The following is a 16,519-nucleotide window of genomic DNA, read 5'->3' as shown; positions in this document are numbered from 1 at the left end:
ACCAAGACACAAAGGTAACAAGAAAGGAAAATAGATAGTCTACCATCTTTCAGTTTGGTCTTCATTTGAAAGTATTTGTATATAATAATTCTTTGTATAAAAATAATTCTAAAGCAGTTTACAGGGACATTCTCCTGCAACTGGTATGGTGTGGTCAGATACAAAGAAGTCAATCTACCTATCTGAGGTGCCTCCTTTCAAGGGTAGAAGGTCGGTCCTGGCACTAAGGAATAATGGCACCTCTGTCTGAGGATGTTGACATCTCTAGCACTATTGGTCAGATAAGGAATGCTAAAAGTCAGTTGCTTTCTTTTGGTGTAAGGCATAATGATTCAAACAGCTATTGCTATTTGCATCTTAGCTAACTGGTAAGTTCCCAAGCAAGCAGGGAACAGGAAAAAAAAAGGGAAAACTCAATTTCGTAAATTTGCTAGAACTTAGCAACTAGAATAAGTCCATGTTTATGATTTTATTATTCATATCTACCCTGCCTCCCCATTAGTTTGTATCAAGAGATAGTGATATTAACACATACACTATGGGTGAGAACTACCCTCTCAAAATTGTTAGGACAAAGACCAGATTATTATAAACACTTGCATTTACAAGGTGATATGCAGTTGTGTCACCCTGTAACCTAACTTCATGCCTACAAGTTTTGTTTTTAATTTGGAGCCACAGCTTTTTCCATTAGTAAATTAACAGAATGTAATTATCTTGACAAACCCATCTTACTTTTTTTTGAGACAGTCTCACTCTGTTGCCCAGCCTGAAGTGCAGTGGCGCAACCCCGGCTCACTGCAACTTCCATTGTCCGGGTTCAAGCAATTCTCCTGCCTTGGCCTCCCAAGTAGCTGGGATTACAGGTGCCTGCTCCGACGCCTGGCTAATTTTTGTTATTTTCAGTAGAGATGGGGTTTCACCATGTTGGCCAGCTCAAACTCCTGACCTCAGGTGATCTGCCTGCCTCAGCCTCCCAAAGTGCTAGGATTACAGGCGTGAGCCACTGTGCCCAGCCCCATCTTAAATACTTTACAAATGATTTCTATGGCTGTAAGAAAGCAGGTAATCCCTGGTATCTGGCAATAATTAGAAGATGTGAATAAAGATTTTACTATACAAATATGGTAAAGTATATGAACTTAAGTAGCTGAATAACAAAATTTTCTCTGGAGGTCATCCAAAAAGATAGTTTTTTACCTCATTTTAGCAGTGACTTAAAGTTATACAGGCATTACATAAGACTGAATCTTTTAATCTTTATACTGTCACCCACAATACATATAAATTCACCACAAGCCTGCTTTCTCCAGTAACGAATAGTGTATTAATAATTAAGGAACACACAAAAGCATCAAGGACCAAATGACTACTAAAGAATTTCCAACTTACTCAGAATACCTTTTTAAAAATCCATTTATTGTGGTGGGAAAAAGGAGAAAAAGAAAAAAAAAAAAAAAAAAAGAGAAATGGGTGGGTTTGTGCCAGATACTTACGCTGACTTTGGGCTGAGAAGGCAAAGTCCCACTTGCCTTCATTGTGCTCACTAGCTTGTTGAACGCAGTCATGTCTCCGTCTTTCTTGAGTTGTCGATTGTTGGTTACAGCACTCAAGGTCTCTTCTAGGTGTTCTGCCATGAAGGGGGTTGAATTCTTCACTTGCTGGTCCACCTTCAAGCCCTTCAGACCTGCTTCTACCTCCTCCACGGAAAGCACAACCCCTGAATGTGCTGAGAAGTTGAGAATGTCCAGGTTAAATCAAGCAAAGAGATATCTGGTAGGAATTCTCTTTGGCTAGTATGATAGATAAGATGAAAATAATTTATTTCAAAATTGAGATAAGACTGTCAGGGCCGGGCGCCGTGGCTCACGCCTGTAATCCCAGCACTTTGGGAGGCCGAGGCGGGCGGATCACAAGGTCAGGAGATCGAGACCATGGTGAAACCTCGTCTCTTCTAAAAATAGAAAAAATTAGCCGAGCGCAGTGGCGGGCGCCTGTAGTCCCAGTTACTCGGGAGGCTGAGGCAGGAGAATGGCGTGAACCCGGGAGGCGGAGCTTGCAGTGAGCCGAGATTGCGCCACTGCACTCCAGCCTGGGCGACAGAGCAAGACTCCGTCTCGGCCGGGCGCGGTGGCTCAAGCCTGTAATCCCAGCACTTTGGGAGGCCGAGACGGGCAGATCACGAGGTCAGGAGATCGAGACCATCCTGGCTAACACGGTGAAACCCCGTCTCTACTAAAAAATACAAAAAAAAAAAACTAGCCGGGCGAGATGGCGGGCGCCTGTAGTCCCAGCTACTCGGGAGGCTGAGGCAGGAGAATGGCGTAAACCCGGGAGGCGGAGCTTGCAGTGAGCTGAGATCCGGCCACTGCACTCCAGCCTGGGCGACAGAGCAAGACTCCATCTCAAAAAAAAAAAAAAAAAAAAAAAAGGACTGTCAGAAAAGACTGACACCAAAAATAGACAAACTAGTAACACTTAAAATCAAATTGTGGGCCGGGTGCGGTGGCTCAAGCCTGTAATCCCAGCACTTTGGGAGGCCGAGACGGGCGGATCACGAGGTCAGGAGATCGAGACCATCCTGACTAACGCGGTGAAACCTCGTCTCTACCAAAAAAACACAAAAAACTAGCCGGGCGAGGTGGTGGGCGCCTGTAGTCCCAGCTACTCGGGAGGCCGAGGCAGGAGAATGACATAAACCCGGGAGGCGGAGCTTGCAGTGAGCTGAGATCCGGCCACTGCACTCCAGCCTGGGCGACAGAGCGAGACTCCGTCTCAAAAAAAAAAAAAAAAAAAAAAAAAAAAAAATCAAATTGTGTACTAAGAGATGGCATAAACTAAACCTAAAATGTTTAGATGCTAGATACTGGGGGACCACAAATATGAGGTGCTATGCTTTAAAACTTGACAAGATCCTGCTGTGCATCCTGCAGAAGGATATGAGTCTTCTAGGAGACTTGTTACCTGGGACAAGAATCCCAGATAGCCCAACATTGCCAAGATTCCTACCTGCACTGTGGTCAGTATATCACTAAGTTTTTATGTTGAGGATTTATAGCCTAAGCAAGAATATGGAAGACTAGGGCAGATTTGTGAGGAAATGGTAAGTTATGCTCTGGAGGAATAAAACATTCACTGGAGTTTGTTTTCAACATTCACTGGATTATTATAACCAGACCCTAGGTAAGAACTTATAGGAAAAGTTCTCATAGGGCTCATGACCTACTGTGAGATTCTCAAAGAGGTGGTATTCTTTGATGAAATGAGTTTTTAAAACAGAACATTAAACAAAAACCAATATATATTTGACTTTTTAGGAAACAGAGGTATGTTAGACCCAACTGCCTGAAGACTGAACATCTAGACTTTTTCAGATATCTAAAAAATTATAAATACTTACAGCTTTCTTTAAGTTTTTCTTTATTTGCAGAAAGGCTAGAAAGAAGAGGTTTCAAATCCACTTTGGCTTTCTGTAGCATTTCTAAAATATCCACTTTATTTTCAGTATGGTCTTCCAATGGTATAGGAGCAAAGTAATTCCCCGAGTTCTGTCCAGGAGAGAGGATGGCTTGCTCCAGACCTGATATTGCAAATAAACATACTCAAAATTAATCTGTTCCAGTAAAGAAACATGCCTTCAACTGTATTTTTCTTTCTTTTTTTTTTTGAGATGGAGTTTCACTTTAATTCAGGCTGGAGTGCAGTGGTGCAATCTCGGCTCACTGCAACCTCCATCTACCGGTTTCAAGAGATTCTCCTGCCTCAGCCTCCCGAGTAGCTGGGATTACAGATGCCTGCCACCACGTCCAGCTAATTTTTGTATTTTTAGTAGAGACGGGGTTTCACTGTGTTGGCCAGGCTGGTCTCGAATTCCTAACCTGGTGATCCGCCCGCCTTGGCCTCCCAAAGTGCGGGGATTACAGGCATGAGCCACTGCACCCGGCCCCTTCAACAATATTAAAAGGACACAAATTGAAGGCTTTTCAGTTGTCCAGAGACCCTTTGACCCTAATCGACTCCTGACTAATGAAGACGAATGAACCGTATCAGGGAAAAACCCAGGTTTACCTTCAAGGGCAGAATCTGAAGCCATTTTACCTGCAAGTCTCTCTAGCTCTTCATGTGGTGTTGACCCAAGACTGCTGGATCGGCTTCCTGATCTGCTCGGGTTAGAGAACCACCTACTGAACCGACTGGCAGAGACTGACCCTTCTCCCAAAACATCTTCTATCATCTGAAGAAAAAGACAATAAAAACTAATAGTTTCTAGATGAAAAAGGACAAGAAGGTTTAAATCTTATGAAAGGGTCACTTACTTTGAAACTTCCTTTGATGCTGGTGACCTGAAGATAAACATTCTCAGAACCTAGGAATTTGAACACCTTTTTCTTCCTCCTTCCTCGGTAATTTCTGAGTATAACCAACTATCTACTTTCCTTTTTTATTACTATTTTTTTAAGACAGAGTCTTGCTCTGTTGCCCAGGCTGAAGTGCAGGGGTGCAATCTTGGCTCACTACAACCTCTGCCTCCCAAGTTCAAGTGATTCTCATGCCTCAGGCTCTCGAGTAGCTGAGACTACACGCATATGCCACCAGACACCTGGCTATTTTTAATTTTATTTTTAGTAGAGATGGGGTTTCACCACGTTGGCCAGGCTTGTCTCGAACTCCTGACCTCAAATGATCCACCAACCTTTGCCTCCCAAAGTGCTGGGATTATAGGCATGAGCCACCGTGCCCAGCCTACTTTCTAAGAATATAAAGCAAAGCCTCTATGCTACAAAAAGTTCTTCAGTTTTCTATTCTTTGCCTCAGGAGTAAATCCATGTACTACCAAATGTTCTCAGAGAACAGTGTCAATGCCACAGCATTCCACTGACACGCTGATGAGTGACCTTCAACTAAACATCAAGAATGGGGAACTGATGAAAGAAAACCATTGCTTCAAACTTAGTGGTTTCAAGGTTGTAATGAACATTATGAAATTCAATCCTGTGAGTTTCAGAAGCCAAAGGCTAAAAAAAATAGAGCTCATAAAGACCATAATTCCAAGTCAAAGTTTAGAAAAAGTATGACTGTGGAAGATGAAATTACAGCTGATCTCTGTTTGAGATCAATTGAGAGTTTTCAGGTGTTTTCTGTTTCCAAATCCAACCTCCATAGTTTTCATTTAATAAGGACAATTAAATAACACACTATGAACAATAAATTGCTTTGGTAAAGATTACAAAATAGTGCCAATCTTTCTTAAAAACTAAATTTAAGCATTTAAAAAATTTTTCAATTCACATCATACCATAAATTCAGTCAAATATCCAAAACTGATTTTTTGCAGTATTCATATCAATATTTAGAAAAGACAAGATAGAGCAAACATCTATCCAAAAATCAGACATATCCTTGAAAATAAATCATATACTTTCACTTCAATCCCACTGATAAACAGAAAACATGCTTTTTCAAAAACTGATACATGGATGACAGAATTAGTGACTGTTTTACTTGAAATCTGGAACCCACAGTTTCCAAAGTTAAGCAGGGGAAGCTTAGATTTATGCTTTGTTCTTCTCTGGAAGAATGTTTTCATAATCCATACCCAAACTAAGCCACAAAATACTTCTTTTGAAGGGATTTTAATTCAAGACCCTAATTATTGTTTCCAGAATTTCTATTTTCAGAGGAATTATCTAGACAATTTCAATCACATTCCACCTGTAGATGCTCATACCTTAAATAATGCTGACTTTTAAGTGCACTAATTTTGTATTAATTAAAATATAAGCATGATACATCACTGTGAAAAATTGGGGGAGTGTATCCAAAATATAAGTATCTTAGTGATAAACAGGAATTCTAAAAATAACTTTAAAAAGCCAAGTGCGCTGGCTCACGCCTGTAATCCCAGCACTTTGGGAGGCCTAGGTGGGTGGATCACCTGAGGTTAGGAGTTCAAGACCAGCATGGCCAACCTGGTGAAACCCCGTCTCTACTAAAAATACAAAAATTAGCTGGGTGTGGTGGTGGGCAACTGTAATCCCAGCTACTCAGGAGGCTGGGGCAGGAGAATCACTTGAATCTGGGAGGTGGACCCATATCCCTGCCTTCTTGGTCAGGGTATCTTCCTCTGCCACATCATTGTCAGCCATCAGCTGATTGAGAAGAGGAGCCTGGGAACTGCAATTTGTGTTTCAGCTGCCCTTATTAGAGTAGATTTTTAATACCATTTTTAAGGTAACCTGTATGGCTATTAGTCTGGTCCTTCAAGCTAGGTCATTTAGACAAATCACATCCTTGGATTCATAATGTCATTCTGCTAATCAAACAGATTCCATGAAATATTTTTGCTTTTTGACAGTTACTTGGTTGTACTGATCAATGCTTTCCATTTTTATAGTAATTTTTACATTTCGTATTTGTTTCACTAGTTTCTTTTTGTTTGGATTTCTAATGAATTCATTTAAGGTTATACATTTTCTTCTGCACATACTTTTCTGATCTTCCTGCTAATCACTCTAAAACATTCAGTATTTCCAATTTGATTTCATCCAATATAGTTACGCATCTATCATGTGTCATGCACTGTAGTAAGAGTACCATATTTTAAAAAATTTTTTTAATTACTTATTTAAATTTGCAGGTATTCCAAATGTTCAGTTTGTATACATTTTTCTGGCTTTTGTCAATTTCTAAGTGAATATAGTCCGCAAATACATGTGTATGTGCGTGTATATTTCTGATCCTTGTGTTTCTTCAGCTTGTAAGTAAGCTCTATGAGGATGAGAACTTTATTTTGTTTACTACCATAGCCTTAGTTCCTAGAACAGTGTCCAGAGGTTAGAACTACTCAATAATTTGTTTTGAGACAGGGTCTTTTTCTGTCGCCTAGGCTGGAGTACAGTGGTGTGATCATTGCTTGCTGTAGCATCAAACTCCTGGGCTCACCCTCCTGAATTGCTAGGACTGCAGGAGCACGCCGCCACTCCCAGCTTATTTTTATTTATTTATTTTTGTAGCAGGGTCTCACAAGCTGGTCTTAAACTCCTGGCCTCAAGTGATCCTGCCTCAGCCTTTGATAAATATTTCTAAATAAAACGAACAAATGCGTTATTTGCGATTTCCTTTGTAGCCTAATAATTTGGTTAAGTTATATAAAAGATAGTGTATTCTCACTTTTGTTATAAAGTTCTGTTTATATTTATGAACACCCAACATTGTAGAGCTTACTAAGCATACAACACTTTTTTTGTTTTTTGTTTTTTTTTGAGACGGAGTCTCACTCTGTTACCCAGGCTGGAGTGCAGTGGTGTGATCTTGGCTCACTGCAAGCTTCGCCTCCCAGGTTCACACCATTCTCCTGCTTCAGCCATTCTCCTGCTTTGGCCTCCCAAAGTGCTCGGATTATAGGCATGAACCACCGCGCTTGGCCTCCAATACTGTTTTAAGCACTTACATACTTGTCAATTGATATTCATATCCTTTACAGCCTTTCTTATTTTTCCCAATTGACTTGTAATTTTCTGAGTACTTTGTATTAGAGTTCAGTTGGTTATATAACACACAGCATCTGTTTTTACTGACCTCAGTTTTGCTTTTTAGTGGATTACAGAATATATAATTTAACAACACCTCCACAGAAAGCATGGAGACAGAGTTAATGGCTTCGTTCTGACTGCTTAGCATTAACCATGTTTTGGTTCAGGATAATGGCCAGAGGACAAACAGTGCTCAGTTGCTATTCCTACCTTTATGCTTCAGAGGTAGCATATTTGGGGGAGTTAAGAGCAGAAACTCATTACTGGAACTGTAATTAGAAGTCAGTTTCCACCATTTACTGGCTGTGTGACTTTGAGTAAATTATCTAAATTCTATGCCTATTTCCTCATCTGTAAATGGAAACAGTAATCTGATTTATAAGGGATTTGTGAAGATCAGATAACTTACTGTATATAAAGTCTGCAACAATCAGCACTATATGCATGTTACCTGTTATTAAAAGTTTAGGTTTAGGCCAGGAGCAGTGGCTCATGCCTGTAATCTCAGCACTTTGGGAGGCCGAGGCAGGCAGATCACTGGAGGTCAAGAGTTCGAGACCAGTCTGGGCAACATGGTAAAACTCTGTCTCTACTAAAAATACAAAAGCTAGCTGGGTGTGGTGGTGTGTGTCTGTAATCCCAGCTACTCAGGAGGCTGAGGCACAAGAATCGCCTTAACCTAGGAGGCAGAGCTTGTAATGAGCCGAGATCACATCATTGCACTCCAGCCTGGGTGATGGAATGAGACTCTGTCTCAAAAAAAAAAAAAAAAAAAAAAAAAAAAATTCCATCTGTCTTCTAAGAGAATGAAAAAAGAAAAAGTCACTAAAAGAAAAAAAATACTATACCCTCAGAAGTTAAGAATTTGAAAGGGCCACTCAGTTTTAGATCTACTAAATTAAACTTGCATCTGGATATGATCCAAAGGACTGGCTAAGAGACTTACAATTAAAATTGCTGCTGGAACTTTAGGAACAAAACCACACAAATAGTTGCCAACATTGCTTTGGAGCCACATTCCATACGCTTCAGAGCAGTGCTACAGACAAGTGTGGACCATGCTGATCTGTATTGAGATAATAATGAGAATAAATGCTTAGAAACTGGTCGGGCACGGTGGCTCACACCTGTAATCCCAGCACTCTGGTAGACCAAGACGGGTAGATTACTTGAGCTCAGGAGTTCGAGACCAGCCTGGCCAACATGGTGAAACCTCATCTCTACTAAAAATACCAAAATTAGCTGGGTGTGTTGGTGGCGCCTGTAATCCCAGCTACTTGGGATGCTGAGACAGGAGAATCACTTGAACTCAGAAAGCAGAGTGAGCTGAGATTGCACCACCGCACTGCGGTGTGGACGACAGAGACTTTCTCAAAAAAAAAAAAAAAAAAAAAAAGGCCGGGTGTGGTGCTCATGCCTGTAATCCTAGCACTTTGGGAGGCCAGGGCAGGCAGATTGCCTGAACTCAGGAGTTTGAGACCAGCCTGGGCAACACGGTGAAACCCCATCTCTACTGAAAAACAAAAAATTAGCTGGGCATGGTGGCGTGTGCCTGTAGTCCCAGTTACTTGGGAGGCTGAGGCAGATTTGCTTGAACCTGCGAGGCAGAGGTTGCAGTTAGCCAAGATTGCACCACTGTACTCCAGCCTAGGTGACAGAGCAAGACTCCATCTCCAAAAAAAGAAAAGAAACTTTTATACCAATTTGGCATTGTCATGACATTTGTACTTTATACTAAAATATTGTTCTTCAATGGAATGGAAATAAAGAAAAATTTAAGAAGACTGCCTAAGAACACATCTGTGGCCCTGTACCTATCAGTACTACACAGTGCCTGCTCACTTATTCTTGGTGGCAATCTTCTGGGTGTAGGGGAGCAGGCAGTGACAACGGAGACAGACCAATGTTGCCTGCTCTGTTGTGCCCAGCTTTGTCCGCTCATACAATAATCAAATAAGGAGCAGTTATGATTAAAGAGTAGGTACTAATCCATAAATGCTGATGGGGCAGGAGCAAGGGTGGGTAGCAAAAGATTCAGGGAGAGCTTACTACTACTTTTAAAGTCCAGAAAGACTGAACCTCAAGAGTTTAACAGCAATACTGAAAGTATTACAAGTTCCTTTTCATTAAAGGTTTTTGGAACCATCACATCCAAAAAGTATCAACCAGGCAGCCTCCTCCAAGGAATGTAGATCAGTGTGACAACAATTGTCAGTTATAAAAAGCCACCTTCACAGTAAGTCTACAACAAACAACTAAAAGGAGACAATGTAAACATCTAAAGAATTTGTATGCCGGACGTGGTGGCTCACACCTGTAATGCCAGCACTTTGGGAGGCTGAAGCAGGTGGATCACAAGGTCAGTTCAAGACCCGCCTGGCCAACATTGTGAACCCTCGTCTCTACTAAAAATACAAAAATGAGGCTTGGTGGCACGCATCTGCGATCCCAGCTACTCGGGAGGCTGAGGCAGGAGAATCACTTGAACCCGGGAGACGGAGGTAGCAATGAGCCGAGATCGCACCATTGCACTTCAGCCTGGGTGAAAGAGATTCAGTCTCAAAAAAAAAAAAAAAACCAACAGGAATTTTTAGTCTAACAGCACCGGCTTAAAAAAGAGTTAACTGGCACAAAAATCTCTTATTATGGCTGGGCGCGGTGGCGCAAGTCTGTAATCCCAGCACTTTGGGAGGCCGAGACGGGCGGATCATGAGATCAGGAGATCGAGACCATCCTGGCTAACACGGTGAAACCCCGTCTCTACTAAAAATACAAAAAACTAGCCGGGCGAGGTGGCGGGCGCCTGTAGTCCCAGCTATTCGGGAGGCTGAGGCAGGAGAATGGCGTAAACCCGGGAGGCGGAGCTTGCAGTGAGCTGAGATCCGGCCACTGCACTCCAGCCTGGGTGACAGAGGCGAGACTCCATCTCAAAAAAAGAAAAAAAAAAAAAAATCTCTTATTATCCATTAGGCCTCTCAAAACAAAGCCAACAAAAATTTAAATATGTAAGAATAAAAGCCAAAAACCCCAAAAGCATCTAGCAAAACAACACTTTCAAAAAGATATCTTAAATACTCAGGTCAAATTTAACCACACGTTTTTAAGTGTGCTGCTACACTCACCGAAGCCAAGCATGGCACCTTATCAAGGTTAAAGAACTCATTAAAGTCAAATTCTCCTGGGGACTGCTCAGGCAAGATGGCATCCCTTGGCACTTCCTGATCAGCTGCAGGCTCCTGTGCAAGGATGACCTCCACTTCATCTTCTTCGGCCACTCCTCCATTGCACTCTACTATACCTGAAAGCAAAACCAGGATAAAAACCATCTGATAAGTAAACTCCAGTGTCCCTCTGTAGTTTCACCCATCAATATACATGTAGAAGAGCCACAGATGACTTTAAAAGCAGACTTCTTGTGCAGGTACTGCACCTGCAAGAATAAAACAATCTCCTTTCTATGGGAGGCAGAAGAGGAAAAAAGCCTTAATAAAGCCAGAACACCAACAGGATGGGGGGAGGATTATGGTTCCCTTCCTCAGAACTTCGTATTTTCTATAGTGGAGGGTTTTTTGGTTTTTTTTTTTTTTGAGATGGAGTCTTGCTCTGTTGCACAGGCTGGAGAGTAGTGGCACGATCACAGCTCACTGTTGCCTCTACCTCCTGGACTCAGGTGATCCCCCTGCCTTAGCCTCCAGAGTAGCTGGGACCACAGGTGCACACCACCATGTCTGGCTAATTTTTAAATTCTTTGTAGAGACTGAGTCTCGCTAAACTGCACAGCCTGGACTTGAACTCCTGACCTCAAGTGATCCTCCTGCCTTGGCCTCCCAAAGTGCTAGGATTATAGTAGTGAGCCACTGTGTCCAGCACCGTACCCAGTTCTTTTTCTAGTGATAGTTTTTTTTTTTTTTTAAAGGATAGTCTTTGCAAGTCTCTTATTGCTTAAAAATGGAACCAAATTAATTTAGCTCTGCTTTTGCCCATGCACCTGTAGCACCACCACAGTCAGGACTCAGCAACCTAAAGTATTTATGAGAAACCTGGCATAAGGGTAATTTTCACTTGCCTACAGTTGCTTGTTGTAGCTCATCCTTCAAGGCGAAATTCAAATGTGACCTTCTCCGGGAAGCCTGCCCCGCCTACCCAGTTTTGCCCTACCCAGTAAAATTAATTGCCACCTTCTCTATAATCCTTGTGTCATCTCTGAGTACTTATCACACTGTATAACAGTAACTCTCTGTGAAGCTAAAGTCTCTGAGGGTAGGTAACCTGGTCTAACCAGCCTTGTCTTACTCTATAGTGCCAAGTATACTCTATAATGTTCAGTTGATTTTAGGATGGGGAGATAAAGTGAAACTGCCAGATGCTAACATTTAAGGCATCTGACATCTTAGTTTTTAATGTTTTTATTTGTTTTAATTTATTTTAAATACATAGCAAGGGCAACCTAGAGACATTCTGTAGTTATCTAATGGGATGAACCAAGACCCCTGGATTCTACTCCAGGCTCTGCCATGAAATCCATCCCTTCTCTCCGGGTCTCAATCTCTCTCTGTATCTGTAAAATAAGGAGGTGCCACTCAATCTATCTCACTCCTGGCTCCTGCACTTGATACAAGAATGGTTGAAATTCAGATTTCACCTCACTTAAGAAAAACAATTTTTTCTCACCAGAAGCCTGATCTTTATCGTTAAAGAGGTGCTTTATTGGGTGCTGCTTTGATTAAGAATGAGACAAAGACATATCTCAAAGCCAATTTAATAGCAAAGTCTTCCAAATTAACTATCAATTTCTTACATTATCCTAGGGAAGAATGTGTGATAGCACAAAAATAATGGTAATATGCACTACATTTTCAAGACTACAAAAGAAGATGAGTATTGTGATTCTCCATTTCTTTCTCCTTCTAAATAAATGCCATCAGCTTATTTCTGCTTATATTTGTCTTCATCAAAATGTTAGGTGGCATTGACTTTTCCCTTATTTATTAAAATAGCTTTCCCAGGCCAGGCGCAGTGGCTCACGCCTGTAATCCTAGCACTTTGGGAGGCTGAGGCAGGCGGATCATGAGGTCAGGAGATCAAGACCATCCTGGCCAACACGGTGAAACCCCATCTCTACTAAAAATACAAAAAATTAGCTGGGCGTGGTGGCGCACACCTATAATCCCAGCCACTCAGGAGGCTGAGGCAGGAGAATCACTTGAACCCGGGAGGTGGAGGTTGCAGTGAGCAGAGATCAGGCTACTGCACTCCAGCCTGGGCAACAGAGTGAGACTCCATCTCAAAAAAAAAAAAAAAAAAAAAATAGAGGACAGGCGCAGTGGCTCATGCTTATAATCCAGCACTTTGGGAGGCCAAGGCGGGCAGATCACAAGGTCAGGAGATCGAGACCATCCTGGCTAACACGGTGAAACCCCATCTCTACTAAAAATACAAAAAAAGCCGGGCGTGGTGGTGGGCGCCTATAGTCCCAGCTACTTGGGAGGCTAAGGCAGGAGAATGGTGTGAACCCAGGAGGCGGAGCTTGCAGCGAGCAGACATCGTGCCACTGCACTCCAGCCTGGGTGACAGAGCAAGACTCAGTCTCAAAAAAAAAAAAGCTTTCCCCTTTGGTTGCCTAGTATCTGCCAAAAGGCTTTCAACTAACCCTGAAAGCTTGAAGCAGCTAGAATTTACTGAGTGCCTTCTTGAAGGCTGAGTTCTGATAGGTACATGTGTTCTTCAGTGCTAAAAGTAACCCTTAAGTTATGATAGGCATTGTTCTTCACTTTACAAAGAAACAGGCCCAGCTGTCAAAATTGTGTCTAAAATTATCCTTTTCTAAGCAGCAGCCCCAGTACTTTAACCCAGGTTAGTCCCCACCTGGCTTTTCACTGCCTCCTTCCCAAGACCACCAGTCTGGGACTGGCCACCTCAGAGCCAGGTCACTGCCCTAAAAAATGACTGTCTGCAGAACAATGGGCTCCCACTCTGCAGCAGATACTTCACACACATTAGCTCTGGCTCCTTCAATTTACCAAGGGAGATATCTGACCCCATCTTACAGCTGAGGAAACTAAGTTTTTTTTTTTTTGGAGGCAGTCTCAACTCTGTCTCCCAGGCTGGAGTGCAGTGGCACAATCTCACTGCAACCTCTGTCTCCTGGATTCAAGCAATTCTCCTGCCTCAGCCTCTCCAGTAGCTGGGAGTACAGGCAGGCGCCACCACACCCAGCTAATTTTTGTACTTTCAGTAGAGACAGGGTTTCACCATGTTGGCCAGACTGGTCTCAAACTCCTGACCTCAAACGATCCACCCGCCTTGGCCTCCCAAAGTGCTGGGATTATAGGCATGAGCCACCGTGCTTGGCCTGAAACTAAGTCTGAGAGAAGGCAAATCACAAACAACTGACCTGGGAAGGCCTAATACCATGATGAAGAAGGTAAGCTCTGATGGCCCAAAGCATCTTGCTCTACTCTTAACTTCACTACTTATTTCCATGGTGACTACCTTAAGTGTCTTTAAGTTACTTAAGCCCTCTGAGCCTCCATTTGCTCATCTATGAAATGGGCATAAAAAAGTACCTACAAAAAAAAAAGAAAAAAAAAAAGGTACCTACACTGGTCGGGCGCAGTGGCTCACGCCTGTTATCCCAGCACTTTGGGAGGCTGAGGCGGCTGGATCACAAGGTCAGGAGATCGAGACCTCAGTGAAACCTCGTCTCTACTAAAAATACAAAAAATTAGCCAGGTGCGGTGGTGGGCGCCTGTAGTCCCAGCTACTCAGGAGGCTGAGGCAGGAGAATGGCGTGAACCCGTGAGGCGGAGGTTGCAGTGAGCCAAGATGGCACCACTGCACTCCAGCCTGGGGGACAGAGCAAGACTCCGTCTCAAACAAACAAAACAACAACAACAACAAAGTGTACCTACACTACACAAGGTCATTAAGACACAAAGAATTACGTGCACAAAACACACTCAGCACTGTGTTTAGGACATAATTGCCCAATAAATGAGACCTCTCATTATTTCTACCACATTTATTTCTGGGGAACTCTTTCATGTACACAGTGCTCTTACAGGATAACTTGAGACTTTTCTGTTTAGTGTGGCAGGCAGAACAAGTTAGGGAAATAGTACAATCTACACTTAGTGAATTCTCACTTTAGAAGCAGTTTCAGGGGCCAGGCATGGTGGCTCACGCCTATAATCCCAGCACTTTGGGATGCTGAGGTGGGTGGATCACCTGAGGTCAGGAGTTCGAGACCAGCCTGGCCAACACGGTGAAACTCCATGTCTACTAAAAAGTGAAAAAATTACCGGGGCGTCATGGCGGGCATCCATAATCCCAGCTACTCGGGAGGCTGATGCAGGGGAGAATTGCTTGAATCAAGGAGAAAGTTTCAAGATCAGGATGCATCATGAAAAACTTGCTATTTCCTATACATCTGGTGCCCATTCCTAAGTGTACAATTAGCCAGTGATAATCACATCTCTATTTTATTTATTTTTGAGACAGAGTCTTGCTCTGTCACCCAGGCTGGGGTGCAGTGGCGTGATAGCTCACTGCAACCTCCGCCTCCCAGTTTCAAGCAATTCTTGTGCCTCAGTCTCCTGAGTAGCTGGACTACAGGCGCCCGCAACCACACCCTGCTAATTTTTGTATTTTTAGTGGAGACGGGGTTTCACCATGTTGGCCAGGCTAGTCTCAAACTCCTGACCTCAGGTGATCCGCCCGCCTCGGCCTCCAAAAGTGTCGGGATTACAGGTGTGAGCCACCACGCCTGGCCTACATCTCATTTTAAAACAGTGAACTTCCCTCCCAAAGTTTGAACTGACCTTCCTTCACAGAGGCTGTCCGTCGCCTTGTTCTTTTTCTCCCTTTGTGATCTTCTTCTAGTATCTTATCATCGAAGCCAGTCAGTTCGATGGTTTCAGACTGACTTGTGGGTCCAGCAGAGAACCACTCTGGTTCTTCTTCTGTATAAGAATCATTTCTTCTACGCTCACCAAAGACACGCTTACTATCTCCAAACTCTCTCTGGAAAAGCAATAAAGCAAGATTAAAAAATTTCTAGTCAAGGCATTTCTACTTAAGAGTCAAGTTCTTCATTGTAAAGTTCAATAGTGAAAGGAAGATATGATGCTGTGTACCTGAAGCCCATCACCATCCCCAGCTCTTCTTCCCTGACTGGTTTAAGAGCAGGCCGTGTTCATGCCTGTTCTCAAAGTAACCTGGTATAAATGAAGTGAATGCCAAGTCCCCAAGCACATGAACTACCGAAGAATCTAGAAGACAAACCCAGGTGGGGTGTGGTGGCTCACGCCTATAATCCCAGCACTTTGGGAGGCCGAGGCAGGCAGATCACCTAAGTTTGGGAGTTTGAGACCAGCCTGACCAATATGGAGAAACTCCGTCTCTACTACAAATATAAAAAATTAGCCGGGTGTGGTGGTGCATGCCAGTAATCCCAGCTACTCGGGGGGCTGAGGCAGCCGCGAACCGAGATCACACCATTGCACTCCAGCCTGGGTAACAAGAGCGAAACTCTGTCTCAATTGGGAAAAAAAAAAAAGAAGAGACAAACCCTGAAACGTTTGTCCTTGAAGTCCCTCTCTCGGTCTCTGTCTCTCAAGTCTCGCAGGTCCTTATCGCTAAGACGGTGATCCTTCTCAAAGGTCCGGGCAGAGATTATCCTCCCACTGCCAATCCTACGTCCACCAAGCAGACGAAGCCCATCATTATCTTTCTCTAATGGACTTCCTGAGCGCCGGGAGCTAACAGCAGCTGTCACGTGGCAGCCCCCTCCAAAGCTCCGTCTCTGAGGGCTGAGAACAACATCTAAGTCATCTTCTTTCACACGCTCTCGTGGATCTGGAAGGATGTGGGAAAGAGAAAGTTAAACAAACCAACAAGGGTGTTCTCTTCTTTTTTAGATAGTATGTCCACGACTAATGGGAGGAAAGGGATGGTTGGAAGACATCACCACTAAAATTGGGCTATCA

General features: G+C 43.1%; 1 protein-coding gene and 1 long non-coding RNA gene across 9 annotated transcripts in view; one reads left to right on the top strand and one right to left on the bottom strand.

Annotated features, from left to right (window-relative positions):
* EIF4ENIF1 (eukaryotic translation initiation factor 4E nuclear import factor 1) overlaps positions 1-16,519 on the bottom strand; it is a 55,975-nt gene that overhangs the window by 13,748 nt on the left and 25,708 nt on the right. For all 8 annotated transcript variants that reach the window (XM_007975511.3, XM_007975512.3, XM_038007587.2 and 5 more), the window contains exons 5-10: positions 16,102-16,388; positions 15,353-15,554; positions 10,655-10,830; positions 4,099-4,234; positions 3,401-3,580; positions 1,497-1,729 (exon numbers count right to left, since the gene is read on the bottom strand). In XM_007975511.3, the coding sequence (XP_007973702.1) occupies positions 1,497-1,729; positions 3,401-3,580; positions 4,099-4,234; positions 10,655-10,830; positions 15,353-15,554; positions 16,102-16,388 (1,214 nt within the window). The remainder of the gene's footprint in view (positions 1-1,496; positions 1,730-3,400; positions 3,581-4,098; positions 4,235-10,654; positions 10,831-15,352; positions 15,555-16,101; positions 16,389-16,519) is intronic.
* LOC140709102 (uncharacterized) lies at positions 1,675-4,208 on the top strand. The gene is made up of 2 exons (XR_012089484.1): positions 1,675-1,776; positions 3,671-4,208. It is a non-coding gene; the product is annotated as an uncharacterized lncRNA (long non-coding RNA).

This window comes from Chlorocebus sabaeus, chromosome 19 (genome assembly GCF_047675955.1).
Source record: "Chlorocebus sabaeus isolate Y175 chromosome 19, mChlSab1.0.hap1, whole genome shotgun sequence".
NCBI classification, from domain to species: Eukaryota; Metazoa; Chordata; class Mammalia; order Primates; family Cercopithecidae; genus Chlorocebus; species Chlorocebus sabaeus.
This window is presented reverse-complemented; position numbering and strand designations above follow the sequence as displayed.